The following is a 17,647-nucleotide window of genomic DNA, read 5'->3' on the forward strand; positions in this document are numbered from 1 at the left end:
CTGTATGTTTTCCAGACTGTAGAAGTATGTGTGCATTCACTGGCAGTGTTTTGAAGCAACAAAGTGACTCTTAAGTCATTCATTTTCATTGGCTTTTGAAGAGATTCAAGTAGTAATGGCCACTTTTGATAACATTTTTGTAGAATTCCACCATGTGAAGCAGTTAGATACTTTATTATAGGAAGAAAACCTGCCTGCAACCGACCGCAAAGAAATTTGGTGGCATCAAGCAAATAAATCGCTGTCAGTATGAATGCACCATTAAAGTGAACCTAAGGCATTTTCACTACATTTGAAAATGGCGTTTTCGTTTCAAACCACTCTCTGTCCGCTCTAGAGTTTTCAACCATTTTCTAAACGTTTCTCATCCACACTGAAACGACGGAAAACTCTAAAATGCGTAAAACCTCATAAAAGCTCACTGAGATGATACAGATGGAACAGACATCATAAAGTTCTCATGCTGTTCTTCTGACAGGATCATTTTATTTAGCAAAATATCTCACCATTCACTGATGTGTCCAGGTTGCACTCAGTCACCATTATATGTTTTTTCTAAAACGCAGCTGATCTCATGGTTTGCCGTAGGACAGTAATTGCGAGTACATTTTATGTCATCTTTGCAGGATTGCGATAGGAAGAGTATACAAAGTAATGTCTATAGCAACAGTGTGAAAGTGTTTAGCACATAACGGGCACAATACTGGTATAAACATAGATATCTATCGGTTCAATATGCATGACATGACTTAAGATGCTTCACTATTTTCAAATACCTCAGTTTTCACAGTCCATGTACATGTACATTTATTCATTTAGCAGACGCTTTTATTCAAAGCGACTTACAAATGAGAACAATAGGACAACTATATGCAAGTGCTATGACCCTTCCCAGTTTAATCTAATGCAGTACAGGTACGTTTTTTAATATTTTTTTTATAAAGACAATAGATATAGAATAGAAGATAAAATGTTAGTATTAATGGATCAAGTGTTGCCGAAAAAGATGCTTCTTCAGCCGTTTCTTGAAAATGGTTCACAGACTCAGCAGGAACAGGAACCAGCATGGAACAGACCAGAAAAAGGTCAGAGAAAGTGATTTTTGAGATGGCACCACAAGACGTTTCTGGATGGCACGTAAGTCTGAAGTAATGAGTTTAGGTAAAAGGGAGCAGAGCCGGTGGTTGTTCTGTAGGCAAAAGTAATTTACATGAATTTGATGTGAGTGGCAACCAGTGCAATTTTGTGAGGAGAGGAGTGACGTGTGCTCTCTTCGGCTCATTAAAGGCCACTCTAGCTGCAGCATTTTGGATCAGTTGTAGAGGTTTGACAGTGCAAGCTGGAAGACCTGCCAGGAGAGCATTACAATAGTCCAGTCTGGATAGAACAAGTGCTTGGACAAGGAGTTGTGTAGCATGCTCTGATAGGAAGGGCCTGATCCTCCTAATATTGTATAAGGCAAATCTGCAGGACCGGGCAGTTCTAGCAATGTGGTCTGTAAGGATGGCGAACCTAGCTGAATGGAGAAGTTGTGGTGTAGTGTTGGGTTGGCCGGGACCACAAGCAACTCTGTCTTTGCAAGGTTTAGTTGAAGGTGGTGGTCCTTCATCCAGCCAGAAATGTCTGTCAGGCAGGCTGAGATGCGAGCAGCAACCGTCGGACCATCAGGCTGGAATAAGAGGTAGTAGTGTCATCAGGGTAGCAGTGATAGGAAAAGCCATGTTTCAGAATCACAGATCCTAGTGATGTCATGTAGATGGAGAAGAGAAGTGGTCCAAGCACTGAGCCCTGAGGCACCCCAGTAGCTAGATGTTGGGTCTTACACACCTCACCCCTCCACAACACCCTGAAGGACCTACCTGAGAGGTAAGACTTGAACCATTGTAGTGCGGTTTCCGAGATGCCCTTCGTTTTTAGGATTGACAGGATGATCTGGTGGTTAACTGTGTCAGAGGCAGCAGACAGATCCAGCAGGATGAGAACTGAGGATTTGGAAGCTGCTCTTGCCAGTCTCAGAGCTTCAATTATCAAGAGCAGGGCAGTCTCAGTTGAGTGTCTGCTTTTGAAACCAGACTAGTTGTTGTCCAGGAGGTTGTTCTGTGTAAGAAAGGAAAATATCTGGTTGAAAACAACTCGTTCAAGTGTTTTTGCGACAAATGGAAGAAGGGATACCGGTCTGTAATTTTCCAGATGTGCTGGATTTAGAGTGGGTTTCTTAAGCAGTGGGGTTACCCGAGACTGCTTAAATGCTGTGGGAAAAGTACCAGTGTGAAGAGAGGTGTTTATGATGTGTGTGAGTGTGGGTACAACTGAGGAAGAAATGGCTTGAAGTAGATTAGTGGGATTAGGATCAAGCGGACAGGTAGTAGGGCGATTGGAAAGGAGGAGTTTGGAGACTTCTGCCTCTGAAAGCAGAAAAAAGAAGGGTAGAGTGTGTGTGTTAGCTGGTAAGATGTGTGTGTCAGTTTGTGGTTTGGTAAATTGGCCGCTGATGGTGGTTGTTTTATTTATGAAGAATGTGGCAAAATCGTCAGCTGTTAGGGTTGATGGAGGAGGAGGTGGTTTTGAAAAGCATGCCAGAGTCAGAAGAATTTTTTTATTTTGTTGTGATAGTAAGTCATTTTAGCAGTAGAGATATTAGCAGAGAAGGAAGAGAGGAGGGATTGATAAAGACCAAGGTTGGTAGGATATTTCGATTTGTGCCACTTCCTCTCTGCACCCCTGAGTTTTGAACGATGTTCATGGAGAACATCAGATAGCCAGGGGGCAGAGGGGGTGGCGCGGGCTGGCCTGGAGGAAAGGGGGCAGAAGTTGTCCAAGCAGGATGTTAAAGTGGAGAAAAGAGTATCAGTTGCACTGTTAGTATCTAGTGTTGAGAGCTGATCAGCTGGAGGAAGTGTGGATGAGACCAAAGAGGATAGGCGAGAGGGTGTGAGTGAGCGTAGGTTTTGCCGAAAGGTGACCTGTGGATGAGTTTGTGTAGTGTTCTGAGGCAGGTTGAGTTTGAGGGTGAGGAGGAAGTGATCTGAGGTGTGCAGTGGAGTGACCAGTGTATGGTCAGTGGTTGTGAGTATCCGCAGTAGATACTCGTTTGAGGTGTGCAGTGGAGTGACCAGTGTATGGTCAGTGGTTGTGAGTATCCGCAGTAGATACTCGTTTGAGGTAGAATGAGGCAAGCAGAGTGTGGAAATCAGCAGCCTGAGACTTTACTAGGTGGATGTTGAAGTCTCCAAGAACTACGAGAGGAGTACCATCCTCAGGGAAGGATGAGAGTAGCACATCAAGCTCCTCCAAGAAACTGCCAAGTTGACCTGGTGGACGATAAACAACTACAAAATAGATTTTAATAGGCCTAGTGATGGTAATTGGATGCGATTCAAATGAGCTGTTGTCACACAGAGGTGGTAAAGGATAACATTTCCAATCGTTTGAGATGAGAAGACCTGTACCTCCACCCCTTCCAGTCAGACGAGGGGTGTGTGAGAAAGTGAAGTTAGTGGAGAGGGCAGCAGGTGTGGCTGTGTCCTCTGGTCTAATCCAGGTCTCAGTCAGGGCCAATAGGCTGACCTGAATGTCTAGAAATAGATGTAATGAAATCAGCTTTGTTTACAGCGGACTGGCAATTCCAGAGACCGATGGGAAAAGAGAATGAAGTACTAGAAGACACCGGAAAGCAGGGTGTGACCAGTGGAGTGCCCAGTGTATTGTAGGATTGTGCTGCCTCCTACGTGTGAGATTTACGTTAGTAATAGTAGGGATTTGAAAACACATAGTGAAAGAGAGGTCACAAACTGAAAGATGAGAAGAAAAGTTGTGTAGAAGAGAAAAGAAACAAAAGAAAATAATACACAAGTGCCTTGTCGGTGTCCTTGCTCTGTAGAGTCGCCCACATAGAGTTGCTGGTCTTTACACTCTTCGGTCTTCACACGATGAGGGCTTCACACGAGGGCTGCCTTATCCGCCGCTGCTTTATACTACTTGCTTTATACTCACCTGAAATGTCGTTATTGAATACAGCTGGACACGCCTCACTAGCGAAACTGTTTACCTCGTGACTAAACGCGAACAAACGAGACTTCATCAATGAGATTTCAGCTCGTGAGCACAGTTAACAAACACTGTAACTACAACTGCACTTAAATCAAATGAGAAAAAGATGCAAAACACTTACAGTTACTGTCACCTCCTGTTGCTTGACTGCTTTTTTTCAGTCAATGTATCACTTCAATGTATCATGTATCATTTCAATGTATCCACTTGAGATAGAACGCCATCTCAGCATGGACCGAAGGCCAAAACGGAGAGAAAACGATGTTTTCACATGAAAATGTATTAGTGTTGACAAGGCATAAATTGGCTTTGAACTGTATAGACAAAGGCTCTGTTCCAAAACATAGTGAGCTACCTAAAGCAGCTAACTTATAACTGAAATGGATCCTCAGAAGTGACTAACAAGTGCAGCAATTGTTTGTGAAGCAAACGAGAGACACGATTATGACACGATATGTGTTAGCATGTTGCTAAGCTAACAGTATTCCAGTAGTCAAATGCTCTTGTGGGTTCCCACTCCTTTTAACCAATGAATTTATTCATCATAATTTAGTAAAGTGTGTGTATGTATATATTAGGGCTGCCCCCTAATAGTCGACTAACTGCAGAAAAAAAAACTCCACGAAGTGGCAAAATCACACAGGTTGTAACGGATAGATCATTAACGGCAGGAAATCCAAACATTCACCTATCATTCATCGACCTCAAATATGGCTTATCACTTGAATGAACAGATTCAACTGGAAAAAAAATATTCTCAGATTCTCAAATCTGTATGAAACGTGCATATAGGCGTTTCCACTACTGCGGAGATGACAAGTCAGCATCGTGACTTAATCTCTGCAGCCAAAAATACAAAAAAACATTACCAATAAATTATAAAAATGTTTAGACAGTCTCCTCCTGTTTTTTTCCACGACACATTCATAATCATTACGTTTGCCGGTACGCTGTGGCAAGCTTCATGTGTGCATGTGAGAGCTGATTAGGCTATGTATTTTATTTAGGCAATTAAAGGTGCATTATTATGATTTATGGCTTATTAATATAAACGCGTGATTAGTCGAATAGTTGGCCAAATGAACAACTACTAGTCGACTAGAAAAATCTAAAGTCGAAGGCATATTTATATATATATATATAATTGGGTGTGTAACGGTACATGTATTCGTCCTGAACGGACGTCACGGTTCGGTGCATGCAGTCGCACGGTGAATACATTCAGTCACGGGTGATCCACACTCCAATCCAGAAGGGGGCGTGCGTGGCAATGCAACACTGTTTGCTACCAGTGAAAAGAAGAGACGACCTATTGATATGTTTACAACTCTCAATCAGTGTTTCAACTGCAGAAAGATATCAATAAAACCGCTTGAGAATAATTTGTCACGTAGCATTACATTTACCTCAGGCATTTAGTGTCGACAGCAGGTTTGTTCGCTAAAGAAATGAACTCTAGAGACAAGCATTTCGGATATGCACTATATTAGCCTATTCATTAAATTGACTTAACCTGTTAGTAATGTCTTGATTACTTAATGTATGTTTAAATAAAAGTGTCATGAAAACAAGTTATGACAGCCACTGTTTAAATTATTATATATAAAATGTAAACAAATTGGAGTAGAAAATTAACTTTATAATTAGATTTAGAAGTTAATGCAAAACATGCCTTATGTGCAATTGTCAGGCCTTTTTTTTTATTTGAGTGTTGATTATTAAATCAAAAAATAAATCGCGACTGATTTTAATAATTTGGGCTCTGTTGTAATTGTAATGTTTAATATAGTAATGTGTAAGAGTTTTTTTTTTTTATCCTTAAGAAAAATGTTATTATAATTTATTTATAAATATATAAATATAAATATACTGTAAATATATAAATCTGAAAATAACTCAACATACAGCCATTATTGTCAATATAGCTGCCAACAAAAGTCAGTACACCCTAAGTGAACATGTCAAAACTGTGTCCAAAGTGTCAATATTTTGTGTGAGACACCGTTGTTATCTAGCATTGCCTAAATCCTCCTGGCCATGGAATTCACCAGAGCTGCACAGGTTGTTGCTGGGATCCTCTTCCACTCCTTCATAATGACATCACGGAGCTGCTGGCTGTTAGACACATGGCGCCTCTCCACCTTCCGCTTGAAGGAAGCCCATGCAAACCATTGACAACGGCGATGCAAACCGACTTGTTGCAGTGTGTGGTGTATGGTCTGAGCACTGACAAGTTAACCTTCCGCTTCTGCAACATCTAAAGCAATGCTGGCAGCACTCATGCGTCTGTTTTTTGAAGCCAGCTTCTGCACCTGATGCACAGCACGAGGTCTCAACTTCTTTGACTGACCCTCGCGAGGCCTGTTCCAAGTGGAACCCGTCTTGGAAAACCTCTGTATGACCCTGGCCTGTACTGTAACTCAGTTTCAGGGTGTTACCAGTCGTCTTATAGCATAGGCCATCTTTGTGGAGAGCAACAATTCTAATTCTCAAATCCTTAGAGAGTTGTTTGCCATGAGGTGCCATGTTGAACATGCAGTGGTCAGTATGAGAGAATTGTACTCGAAGCACACATTTTAACTGCTCTAATACAAGATACAACAATTTGTATGGTCCTGTCAAACAGACAAAAACATGAACATGATGAATAGGACACGTGGCTTTGCCTGGTTAAATGACGTACAGCTATTATCACGTAGGTTGTACTCACTTTTGTTGCCAGCTATTTTGACAATAATGGCTGTATGTTGAGTTATTTTCAGAGGACAGTAAATATGTACTGCTATACAAGCAGCACATTGACTACTTTAAAATATATCCAAGTTTCATTTCTATAGTATTGTCCCTTGAGTAGATATACTAAAATGTTTGCTGAAGTGTGAGGGGTGTACTCACTTTTGTGAGATACTGTATATGTAAGCAGCTCACTTGGTTTTGGAACAGAGCTAATATCACATAGCCATTGTAGGATCTCCAACTAGCAACTAAAATAGTTTGCAGCTTGTTGTAAACAATGAATGCCACCATCTTTGTATGCTGTCGTTATTGCAAGCTTCATATGCTTTGAAGCTTTTGGTTTGTTTCTGTGTCCTTGCACTAACATGTATATGCGCAACTTAAATTATACTTGGCTGAGACTGTCTGCCATGGGCAACAGATGCTGCCATGACTTTTTTTCCCAGTCTGATTCATGTGCCTCTGAGCAGTGCCAGATTTGTTTGCTGGTAAATATGTCCCTGAAACTGTGCCAGACTGCCCATCCACTCACTCACTCTCTGGTTGTTGTTGTTTAGTGACACAGTTGCTGCAGCTGCCCATACTTACAGGAGATGGCAAGCGATTTGATTCTGGCACACCAGCCAACTAATGTTCAGTTTACAGAAAATGTCCCCTTTACACTTGCAAATCAATATGTGACCCTGGACTACAAAACCAGTCACATGGGTCAAAAAAAAAAAAAAGAGATTTATACTATTTATGAAAGCTGAATAAATAAGATTTCCATTGATGCATGGTTTGTTAGGATAGGACAATATTTGGCCGAGATACAACTATTCGAAAATCTGGAATCTGAGGGTGCAAAAAAATCTAAACATTGAGAAAATCGCCTTTAAAATTGTCCATTTATGTTTGCGATTTGTGCTGTATTCATAAATGTTTTTATATATTTACAGTAGGAAATTTACAAAATATCTTCATGGAACATGATCTTTACTTAATATCCTAATGATGTTTGGCATAAAAGAAAAATCGATCATTTTGACCCATACAATGCACTGTATTGTTGGCTATTGCCACAAATAACCCGTGCAACTTGTGACTGGTTTTGTGATCCAGGGTCACATATATAAAAAAAATCATGAAAACATTATTCCCACAAAAATATAAAGCAGCACAACCATTTTCAGTAGTGATAATAAGAAATGTTTGTTGCACCAAATCAGCATATTCCAATGATTTCAGAAGGATCTTGTGACACTGAAGACTAAGTAATGGATGCTGAAAATTCAACTTTGCCATCAGAAGAATAAATTATTTTAAAAATAGAATGAAATGGAAAACAGTTATTTTAAATTATAATAAAATTTCTCAATATGAATCAAATAAATTCAGCCTTGGTGAGCATAAGAGACTTATTTCAAAAAGTCTTACAGACTCCAAACTTTTGAACGGTACTGTATATTTGATGTTTAAGTTGAGCAAGCTTTGGACCAGTGTGATTTCATTGTGGAGTACAGTTTAATTTAGTATTATTATTTTTTTATTTAGATATTCTATTATCTATTAGATATTGTAAATCTAAATTAACTTTCCTTCATTCTATCTAGTAGTGCCACTCCCGCCTCCCACCTCCCTTTAGAGCGGTCTACATGCAAAACACTTAACATGTACATCAAAAAATGTCATCAAAATGAATTAAATAAGCCGGACATGAATACAAAAATCGATGACCTTTACTGCTGGTGATGACTAATGATTTTAAAGCCCTTCTGAAAGGCAGACTTATGTACTGTATATGTGTGAGAGAGAAAGTGGGGTGAAGTCATGTAGCTCGCCTTATTGCTTGCGTAATATTTATACACCAATATAAGTCATATATTAATATTTATAATAACCCATTTATAACCGCTACGAAGAGCTGTGAACACGCTAGTGACGGGATTTCAGGTGTACGAGCACCGCTTGCACCGTTGCTTTGTCACTACTAGAACTACCACCAATTTGGAGCTTTCTATGTGTCTTTCATTGAAAATGAACTAGAGACTTGTACTTTCCACATCCCATGTGAAACTGTCTCTATGACGAAGTGGTACTGCTGCCGGCCCAGTTTATCAACGGCCCACCGGGAGTTCTCCCGAATCTTCTGATGGCCATTCCGGGCTTGTACATATACTTATATAATATAATGCAGAATTTGCATTTGCAGCTGTTCTAGTGGTTGCGTGCTACTTTTTTACATTGCAGAATGAAAAAATACAAATAAATCTGAAATGTGTATGATTTTATTTTTGTGCAATTTTATCATTAAACAAAATCTACAGGCTTTTGCTTGCATCTCAAAAATCGTGTTTAATTGTGAGTGGGGGTGGCACGACAGTGATTTGCTTAGAGCGGCAGTTGAGCTTGTGTCATAGTTGTCAATTCTGGATTAAATTTAAGTAGTTCATCCATAAATGGATGGTATTAGGATTTTCACAAATATGGAATGATATCAGGTTGAGTATATGATGACATTTGCTTTATGGGTTAATTAATCATGCTTTTTTGAGTACCTCACTTAAATACTTGCGTATTGACTGAGGTCTCTGCTCCACATCTTTGTTGGATTGCATCATCATGAAGAAACAGGAAAATAGTAAAATCCATTGCTGTGATTTAATTTTTATCCATCATCTGCATTATCCACCTAATGATGTGTAATGTAACACATCAGTGGGCATCTTTTCTTTCTTATTTTGTTTTCATTTCATTTCTCTTTTTTTTCTTTTCTTTTTCAATGTATTTTCGTTTCATTTCCAGTCGTCCTGTTCATCACAGGAGAAGCTCCATCAGCTGCCTTTCCAGCCCACACCAGATGAGCTCCACTTCCTGTCCAAGCATTTCTACACTGAGAGCATTGTTGGAGACGACCACAGAAGAGTCACACCTATGCGGCCACGCTCCCGCAGTCTCAGGTACAGGAAGCTTAGATGTCGTCTTTTGCACTGATCTGAGACCTGTCTTTTTTTGCATCTTAATTCACATACCATCTGCCCTGAATAGTATACAAGAATTACTGCACCTGAAAAGTATTGAAAGTAGTATGCCAAAGATGGTATATCATACAGTAGAGCTAGAATATGGTATATTACCCACATCCCTTTTTTTGACTGCTAAAGAGTATGTTACTGTTCTTCTTTAACTTTTAGGGCTTAATTGTAAAACCTAAAAGTTAAGTATGAAATAATTTACAATCAGCTGGTCATTATCACAAAATAAACCTTGACAGAAACATGACATGAAGCAGTGCAGTCTTCTATCATCCTGAAGGGCTTTATGTTGGTATGAAGATGTTATAGTATGTCAAAGTATTTACTTAATGAAGTATTGTAATCCTCACATATATACTACTACTCACTAAAAGTATGTACGCATGTATGCAAACTGGGACACAGCCCATCTCTTTCTCACAATATTAATATTACAGTTTTCATAAATAATTATGACATGACAGTATATTGAAAAATGTGTTTTTCTTCAATTGCATTGATAGTCCTGGAAGATCCCCATCATGCTGTGACCATGAGATTATCATGATGAATCATGTGTACAAAGAAAGATTTCCCAAGGTAAGTGTAACCTACTTTCACCTATCATCTTCAGTGCCAAGTGATTGTATCTTTATAGGGGAATTCATTGTTGGTTTGTATTCTCCACCCTTCAGGCCACAGCTCAGATGGAGGAGCGCATCAAGGAGATCATCCAAAGCAACTCCCCTGAGAACGTCTTGCCTCTGGCTGATGGCGTCCTCAGCTTTGCACACCATCAGATCATTGAGCTGGCCAGAGACTGCCTGGAAAAGTCCCGTCTTGGCCTCATTACCTCACGATACTTCTGTGAGCTCACAGATAAACTGGAAAGGCTCTTTCAGGAGGTAAATTATGCCTTCAGAGACATTGTTTTCTTCATTCTTCTGAGCTTCTGACTCTCTATATTTAAAATACTTTTCCCCCTGTGTATTCTTCCATTTAGAATGTGTTTCTGATCAATGCGCTCAATGATGCTTGCATATTGATGACCACTTGTGATGTGCTCTGTTATTGTAATGCAGTCGACTGAGCGATCAGAGAGTGCAGAGGTGACCTTCATCAAGGAGCTGGTAAAGAAGATTCTCATCGTCATTGCCAGGCCTGCACGACTCCTTGAATGTCTGGTAGGTTGTCTACAAGAGTTCTTCTATAATATGGTCTGGCTCAATAGGGCTTGTGACTTCTGCTGTGATGTGCTTCAGAATGCTGTTGCTTTAGTACATTTTCAGATGTTTACCAAACATTTGTTACAACTTGATCTATATTATTTAAGAAGTGAGAATCTATTTGTACAGTCTGGTCAAAGTCTTATGTTAAAGATAAATACTTTCTGTCTTGCAGGAGTTTGACCCTGAAGAGTTCTATCATCTTCTGGAGGCTGCAGAGGGTCATGCTAAAGAGGGCCAAGGCATTAAGACCGATATCCCACGATACATTATCAGCCAACTTGGTCTGACAAGGGACCCACTTGAGGGTAAGAGGACCTCAATACATGGGTTTCCAGTAGTCTTGGTGCATCAATGGGCGGTTCACAAACTGTTTGGGGCATATTGCACATAAAAATGCCAAGAACGGGCAAAGTTTTCCTGAGTCCATCAGGAAATAAAGTTTTATTCATGGGCTATCAGGCTGAATGTTTCCAATTAAGAACTAGTTGCTGGATTTTCCTCAGTTTGCATCAAAACTTTTAATAAGGTAAGATTTTCACTCTGTTTGGAGTTTTCATGTTTTATTGTTTAACAACATTGAACCACAGATTATTTAATTTGGCTTTTCTTTCACTGATCAAAAAGAAAATATTATTTCATGACAAAATGAAACAAAATCTACAAATTGGTCAATTTATTAATTATTAAATACAAAATAATATTTTGCATAAATATTTACTCCTTCTAATCAGCATTCAATAGATGCATGTTGTTAGTTATGAAATCATTTTCAGGTCCACTAGTAAATTCTCAATTGGATTGAGACCTGCATTCTGCTTTTTATGGTCTGGTGTTGTAAAATAAATCGTGAAAAGTCTATCAGGATAAATACATTTTATGCACTTACTTTTGGACGAAAAAAAATTGTGTAAAAATAATGTTAGTTTGTAATGTTAGCTGAAAGTCTTTTACGGACAGGCTGTACAAATTCTGTCACAAATTCTGTCACAAATCTCTGAATTTGTAAACAAGACTATCATTATTGGTAATGAGAACAGAATATGCCCGTAGACCTTGATGCCTCTGTCTTGCCAACCCTGCCAAAGCAGTGTTGGTTACAAAGCCCTCCAAGGCTTTCTAATCCTCGGAGAACATCCAAATCATTTAGTGTGATGGTTGGAAATGGAGATAGGCAGCTGTTGTTAGGGCTTTCTGATGGGCTTAGTTCTCTTTAGAGACAGCTGAACGACCCTCCAGTTCATTACCTCCTGCTGTTCATCGGTTACTTTTGTAGACTCCTGAGAACTGCATCACTGGGATTTGTTTAGAGTGGCAGTTTTTTAGCGTAAATGTTTCATGATGTGTGTAGATTTGACTGTTGATTTCCACACCATTTAACTCATTTACAAACCTCAGCAGTCAGCTCTACCAAGTAACTCTTTTGGAAAAAGTGACTTTTGTTTTGACTTTCTTTTTTAGTCATTGGGGGTCAGAAATGTTCCCGCTAAATTATGCACTAATTTTGTCCCTGCAATAATGGAAAAACTTTCTGCACAGAAGACTGTCTCACAAATATATACAGCGAAAGCTTTCTTGAATCAGCTCTACTGTTGTCAAAATATTTTGTTCAGTGATTTAATAATAATAAAAATAATAATAATATATTGGCCCCTGAAGCACATTTTTGCAATATCGATTTGGAGAGGAGGGGGGCCTTGGAGTGAAAAAAAGTTGAGAACCACTGCCTAAAATTAGTCCAACATCTAATTAATTGTCATTGTCTTTCAGAAATTGCCCAGTTAACTAGCTACGACAGTGGAATTGCTGAAACCCCTGAGACGGATGAGTCTGTCAGTGTAAGTACTTTTATCTAAACACATTCCCCAAGACAGCAAACTAGTGAACTACTGTAATCATAATTGTTATTAAGAAATTCATGGAATATAAAACAGATAACCAACTATGATATACTGTAAGAGTAGGGCTGTCCCCGACTATGGATTTTCATAGTCGAATCAGAATCGTCATGTCTTGCCTATAGTCGACTAATAGTCGAATCATGTGTATGGGGGTGGGGCTGGGGGCGGGGCTTTAACGTTTCAAAGCCGCGATGTACAGAAAATCACACAAAGATATCAGAAAATGTATAAAAAAAAAATTGATCAATCAAACTAAGAAATAACATAAATAACTCCAGAAAGGCCACACTGCAGATTTGCATTTCACATGCAAATCAAATTAAATCGGCTAAATTACCTGTGCGAGCAGGCCAGCCTACAGCACAACATCGATGCACCGAAAAAAATAAACAATTAATTTACTAAATTAAATTAGAACAGAATATACCTTTCTAATAAATAAAAATACAAAACGAAATAAATCAGAATCAAGTCACAGGATGAGGAGCAAATGTGTGCAAAATGCCTAAAGTGCAGGGGAACATATTCAAAACACAAGCCACAAATAGTTAGATTAGATAACCCTGACAGATTAATAAATAAAATAAAAATAAAGAAATTATTAAAATAACGATAGTAGCCAGAATTTTCAACTTTGTCTTTTTAACTGCAGAAACAACAATAAATGCTAAACTGGAGAGGCAGTCTTTTTAGCTAAACATGTTCACAGCATCCAAAAATAAAATTAGAACCGGCTGAAAAGTTTTGAAATCACTTGTACCTGATCGAGAGAACAAATCCTGAACGTCTTTCACTCTGTCTGTCCGTTGGAGTCTTTTCAAATTGTGCGCGGATAAAATACATTCTAACGTGAAACCCAGTCTATGCGTGAAACATGTTAACGTTGGCCGGCAGAAGTGCGATCATGGTTTTCCTGATGCTAAATCCAGCCTTGGAGAATATCCTTTCTGATGGTGTACATCCACACTTTAGATTTTCTTATCCCAGACATTGTTAAAGATTTAAATCCTTGCCGCGAAGACGCTCCTCTGTCGGTCACGGATTGAAAGTGAAACTTAAATCTGTCACGGGGTGTTTGGATTTATTCACGCACGTTAAAAAAATATTTATTAAAAGCTTCTTTCTTTGCACATTTTTATATAGGCCTACAGCATTATCATAATAGGCTGAATATTAACGTATTTACATAAAAGCTAGTTCTATGTGAAATCAGACATTGAGCGCCCTCATATAGCCAAAGTGGCATGATCCTCATAACACCTCTGCGAAGATTCGACCGTGAGATCGGTAGTCGAATCAGGCTCCTCCTATCGAAGCATCGAATCTTCGACTATTCGGGGTCACCCCTATGTAAGAGAAAACAAAGTTTCATTTTTGGTTACACTTCAAGGTGTCCTTGTTACAGTGTAATTATACATTTAAATACTGAGTAATATTAATTAACTACATTTACTTACTATAGGGTTAGGATTTAGGTTTAGTTTTTTGTTTGGTTTGCTTGTAATTATATATGTAATTTATAGTTTATAGTCTATTTAACCACGAGAATGTAACAAGGAAACTGTAAAATAAACTGTTACCTCATTTTCTAGAATAGAATCAAATGTAAGGAAGAAATATACAAATATTTTTACAGTTTGAGAATTCTGATTCATTTGATATCAAAAGTCTACATAACGCATATATATCTAGTCCCACAGTTTGAGCGCAGCACTACGGTCCCGGCGTAAACCCTGTGAGCTCGACTTTGAGATGATCAAACTGATCAGTAATGGGGCTTATGGGTAAGTGACAGCGATTGTTTAGGTTAAATGTTTAGCACTGTATACTACATATTGTTTCACATACTATTTTAAACAAATGGTTTGCAGTACATACAGCACAGTAAGCAAATTCCTAATAATCCTTTCAAAGCATAGTCCTTTAAATAATTTTTCTCTATTATGCTTGTTACTATGTGTTAAATTGTCATACACATGCCTGTTAATTTAATCCAAGAATGTTTTTTTTGTTTTTTGTTTTTTTCAGTGCGGTGTATTTAGTGAGACACAAAGAGACAAAACAACGCTTTGCCATGAAGAAGATCAACAAGCAGAACCTGATGCTCAGGAACCAGATCCAGCAGGCCTTTGTGGAGAGAGACATCCTGACTTTTGCTGAAAACCCATTTGTGGTCAGCATGTATTGCTCCTTTGAGACACGCAGACATCTATGCATGGTTATGGAGTATGTTGAAGGTAAGCTGTAACACATGTACATAATTTGCAGTGCTGGAGAATGTTACTTTTGAAAATAGTTTCATTATCCTGTTACTCCTAATAAAAGTTAAAAAGTACATTACATGGTTATGTTTTATGAGCGTGACATGTTGACCGGGATGCAGGGTGACCAGGCACCAATAAATAAAATGACCTGGTAATAGTAATATTTAACATTTGGGAACCACCTGCTATGTCTTAGACCAGCCTGACATTTTTATAATGTCATTTGTTAAAGTATTTATGCACAATGATGTAAATAAATTAAATAGAAAAGTAATTCACTTTTCTTTTCTTTTTTTCAAACTGTAACTTCAGCATTATAGTTAATTCAATAAGTAGCATTCCTTTTTACAAAAATTTGTTTTGTACAAAGTGCTTTCCCATGAACCAACAAATAGATTAGACTTTCAAAAAAGCAAACAAATGTAATATATTTATGCAACATGTGCAACCATTAGCACTCATGTTGACATACATTTATTTTAATATACACAGTTTGAAGGAGCCAAAAAGCCAGAGTTGTAAGCAGCATTCCTTTGTAAATTTCCTATCCCAACAGGAGGGGATTGTGCTACATTGCTTAAGAATATGGGTCCTCTCCCTGTGGACATGGCCAGAATGTACTTTGCTGAGACTGTGTTAGCCCTGGAATATCTCCACAACTATGGAATCGTCCATCGAGATCTCAAACCAGACAAGTGAGCTGCTCAAAAATTAAACATGCACCATTCCCTGCAAAAAAAAAAAAACCCAACTAAAACCAGAATCTGGTAGCTGATTTAAAGTACTTTCGAGTTGGTCAGATCCTGTTCAAGCAGGTGCTGGTACAAGCAGCCAGTGTACCTGGTTTCAACCTGGAAAACCATCTTTAAGCTAGTTAGAGCATGTAGACCACATTGGACTGACAAAAAATCACCTATCACGTTCTTGGCATCTTAAGTTGATATGAACAGGGTTTTTTTCCAGCAGGGTTTTGCTCTGATAATGCTAATACATGACTAATTATTTGTTGTATTGTCTCCTGTGTTATTACATTACGACAGTTTGTTGGTCACTTCAATGGGACACATCAAGCTGACAGACTTTGGCCTATCGAAAGTTGGTCTGATGAACATGACCACTAACCTCTATGAGGGTCACATTGAGAAGGATGCTAGAGAGTTCTCTGATAAACAGGTACAGATCCAATTCTCTATTGAAGTCCTGAGAACTTGATATTTAATTTGAAATCACAGTCATTGTCCTAACCTCAATGATTGATATCTGCTCTAAAGATTTGGGTTCAGTTGCATTAACACAGCCACTGTGTCTTAAGAAGTAGTCTGACCAACTAGCAGTTAACCAAGGTGTAATCGGTCTCACATTTCAGATTTGAATTAGGCCAGTCTACATTTTTGTGTAAATGATTAAAAAGCTGTGACCAATCTTAAAGTGAAAAAATAGATGACTTACTTGTAAGATTACTCTAAGCAGTTTATGCAAGTTCTCACTGGTCTTTAGAGAAACATGAATTTCTGTGCTGGCATTGGCTTGTTTATTATGGTGCTGGTTTGGTAAATCTAGTCTCCAGCATCAAAATCTACTGATCACCAGCTCTGTTGGACTTTAGGGTTGTAACATCTGTAAACATTTCTCTCTACAGGTGTGTGGGACTCCTGAATACATTGCTCCAGAAGTGATCCTGAGGCAAGGCTATGGGAAGCCTGTGGATTGGTGGGCAATGGGCATCATCCTTTATGAGTTTCTGGTGGGCTGTGTACCATTCTTTGGAGACACTCCAGAAGAGCTGTTCGGCCAGGTCATCAGCGGTCAGTCACATTCTGAATTCCTGTTATGCAATACATTCTAGCTTCATGCAGCAAGAGCTTTAGCAGGTGCAGGTTGTGTTGCGTAATCTCAATTTTGCTTCTCATTAATGGATATCAGTATCTCATAAGATCAGCAAAAGACCCCGCAGACATGACAGTGTCCTGTTCTTATCCTCCACCTGTCATTCTGCAACTCTCTGGATTTATTCATTGCTGTCCTATGCAAATTAAATCACATGTGATTCTATTTTATATAAAAAGAGGCAAATTGTGAGTTTTCGAACAAAATGTTAATTTAAGCTGCAATTCAGTATTTAACATTGCCACATAAATTAAGTGACCCATGATACAAAATAAATATTTTAGACAATGTTAGTTGAATGTTTGTTTGTTGAAACCACAGCCCTGTCCTACAGACCACAATGATAGAACACAGCCACTTGTTTTAGCATAGTTACATACAGTAAAGTTTGAAATATCAAAATCACGTCCTCATGACTCTGCCAAAATGTTTTTCCAATTCACCCCACATCCAAAAACGAATCCTTAACATTACAGTTCAATACGTACACTCACCGGCCACTTTATTAGGTACACCTTACTATTATTGGGTTGGACCCTCCTTTGCCTTCAGAACTGCCTTAATTATTTGTGGCATAGATTCAACAAGGT

At 38.7% G+C, this 17,647-nt stretch overlaps 1 protein-coding gene and 2 long non-coding RNA genes across 18 annotated transcripts in view; 2 read left to right on the forward strand and 1 right to left on the reverse strand.

Annotated features, from left to right (window-relative positions):
- The window catches only part of mast4 (microtubule associated serine/threonine kinase family member 4), a 137,094-nt gene that overhangs the window by 101,210 nt on the left and 18,237 nt on the right, over positions 1–17,647 (forward strand). For 15 of the 16 annotated variants that reach the window (XM_082171351.1, XM_082171361.1, XM_082171359.1 and 12 more), the window contains 11 exons: positions 9,571–9,725; positions 10,304–10,379; positions 10,475–10,684; positions 10,862–10,963; positions 11,181–11,313; positions 12,776–12,843; positions 14,599–14,690; positions 14,935–15,143; positions 15,727–15,865; positions 16,211–16,343; positions 16,810–16,975. In XM_082171351.1, the coding sequence (XP_082027477.1) occupies positions 9,571–9,725; positions 10,304–10,379; positions 10,475–10,684; positions 10,862–10,963; positions 11,181–11,313; positions 12,776–12,843; positions 14,599–14,690; positions 14,935–15,143; positions 15,727–15,865; positions 16,211–16,343; positions 16,810–16,975 (1,483 nt within the window). The remainder of the gene's footprint in view (positions 1–9,570; positions 9,726–10,303; positions 10,380–10,474; positions 10,685–10,861; positions 10,964–11,180; positions 11,314–12,775; positions 12,844–14,598; positions 14,691–14,934; positions 15,144–15,726; positions 15,866–16,210; positions 16,344–16,809; positions 16,976–17,647) is intronic. The other variant, XM_082171360.1, reaches the window with a different exon arrangement.
- Positions 1–17,647, reverse strand: part of LOC309500004 — a 368,298-nt gene that overhangs the window by 58,175 nt on the left and 292,476 nt on the right. The window lies entirely within an intron of this gene.
- LOC309499985 lies at positions 8–9,563 on the forward strand. The gene is made up of 3 exons (XR_014206413.1): positions 8–3,030; positions 3,097–6,262; positions 6,314–9,563. It is a non-coding gene; the product is annotated as an uncharacterized lncRNA (long non-coding RNA).

Source organism: Leuciscus leuciscus (assembly GCF_965113295.1).
Source record: "Leuciscus leuciscus genome assembly, chromosome: 5".
NCBI lineage: Eukaryota > Metazoa > Chordata > Actinopteri > Cypriniformes > Leuciscidae > Leuciscus > Leuciscus leuciscus.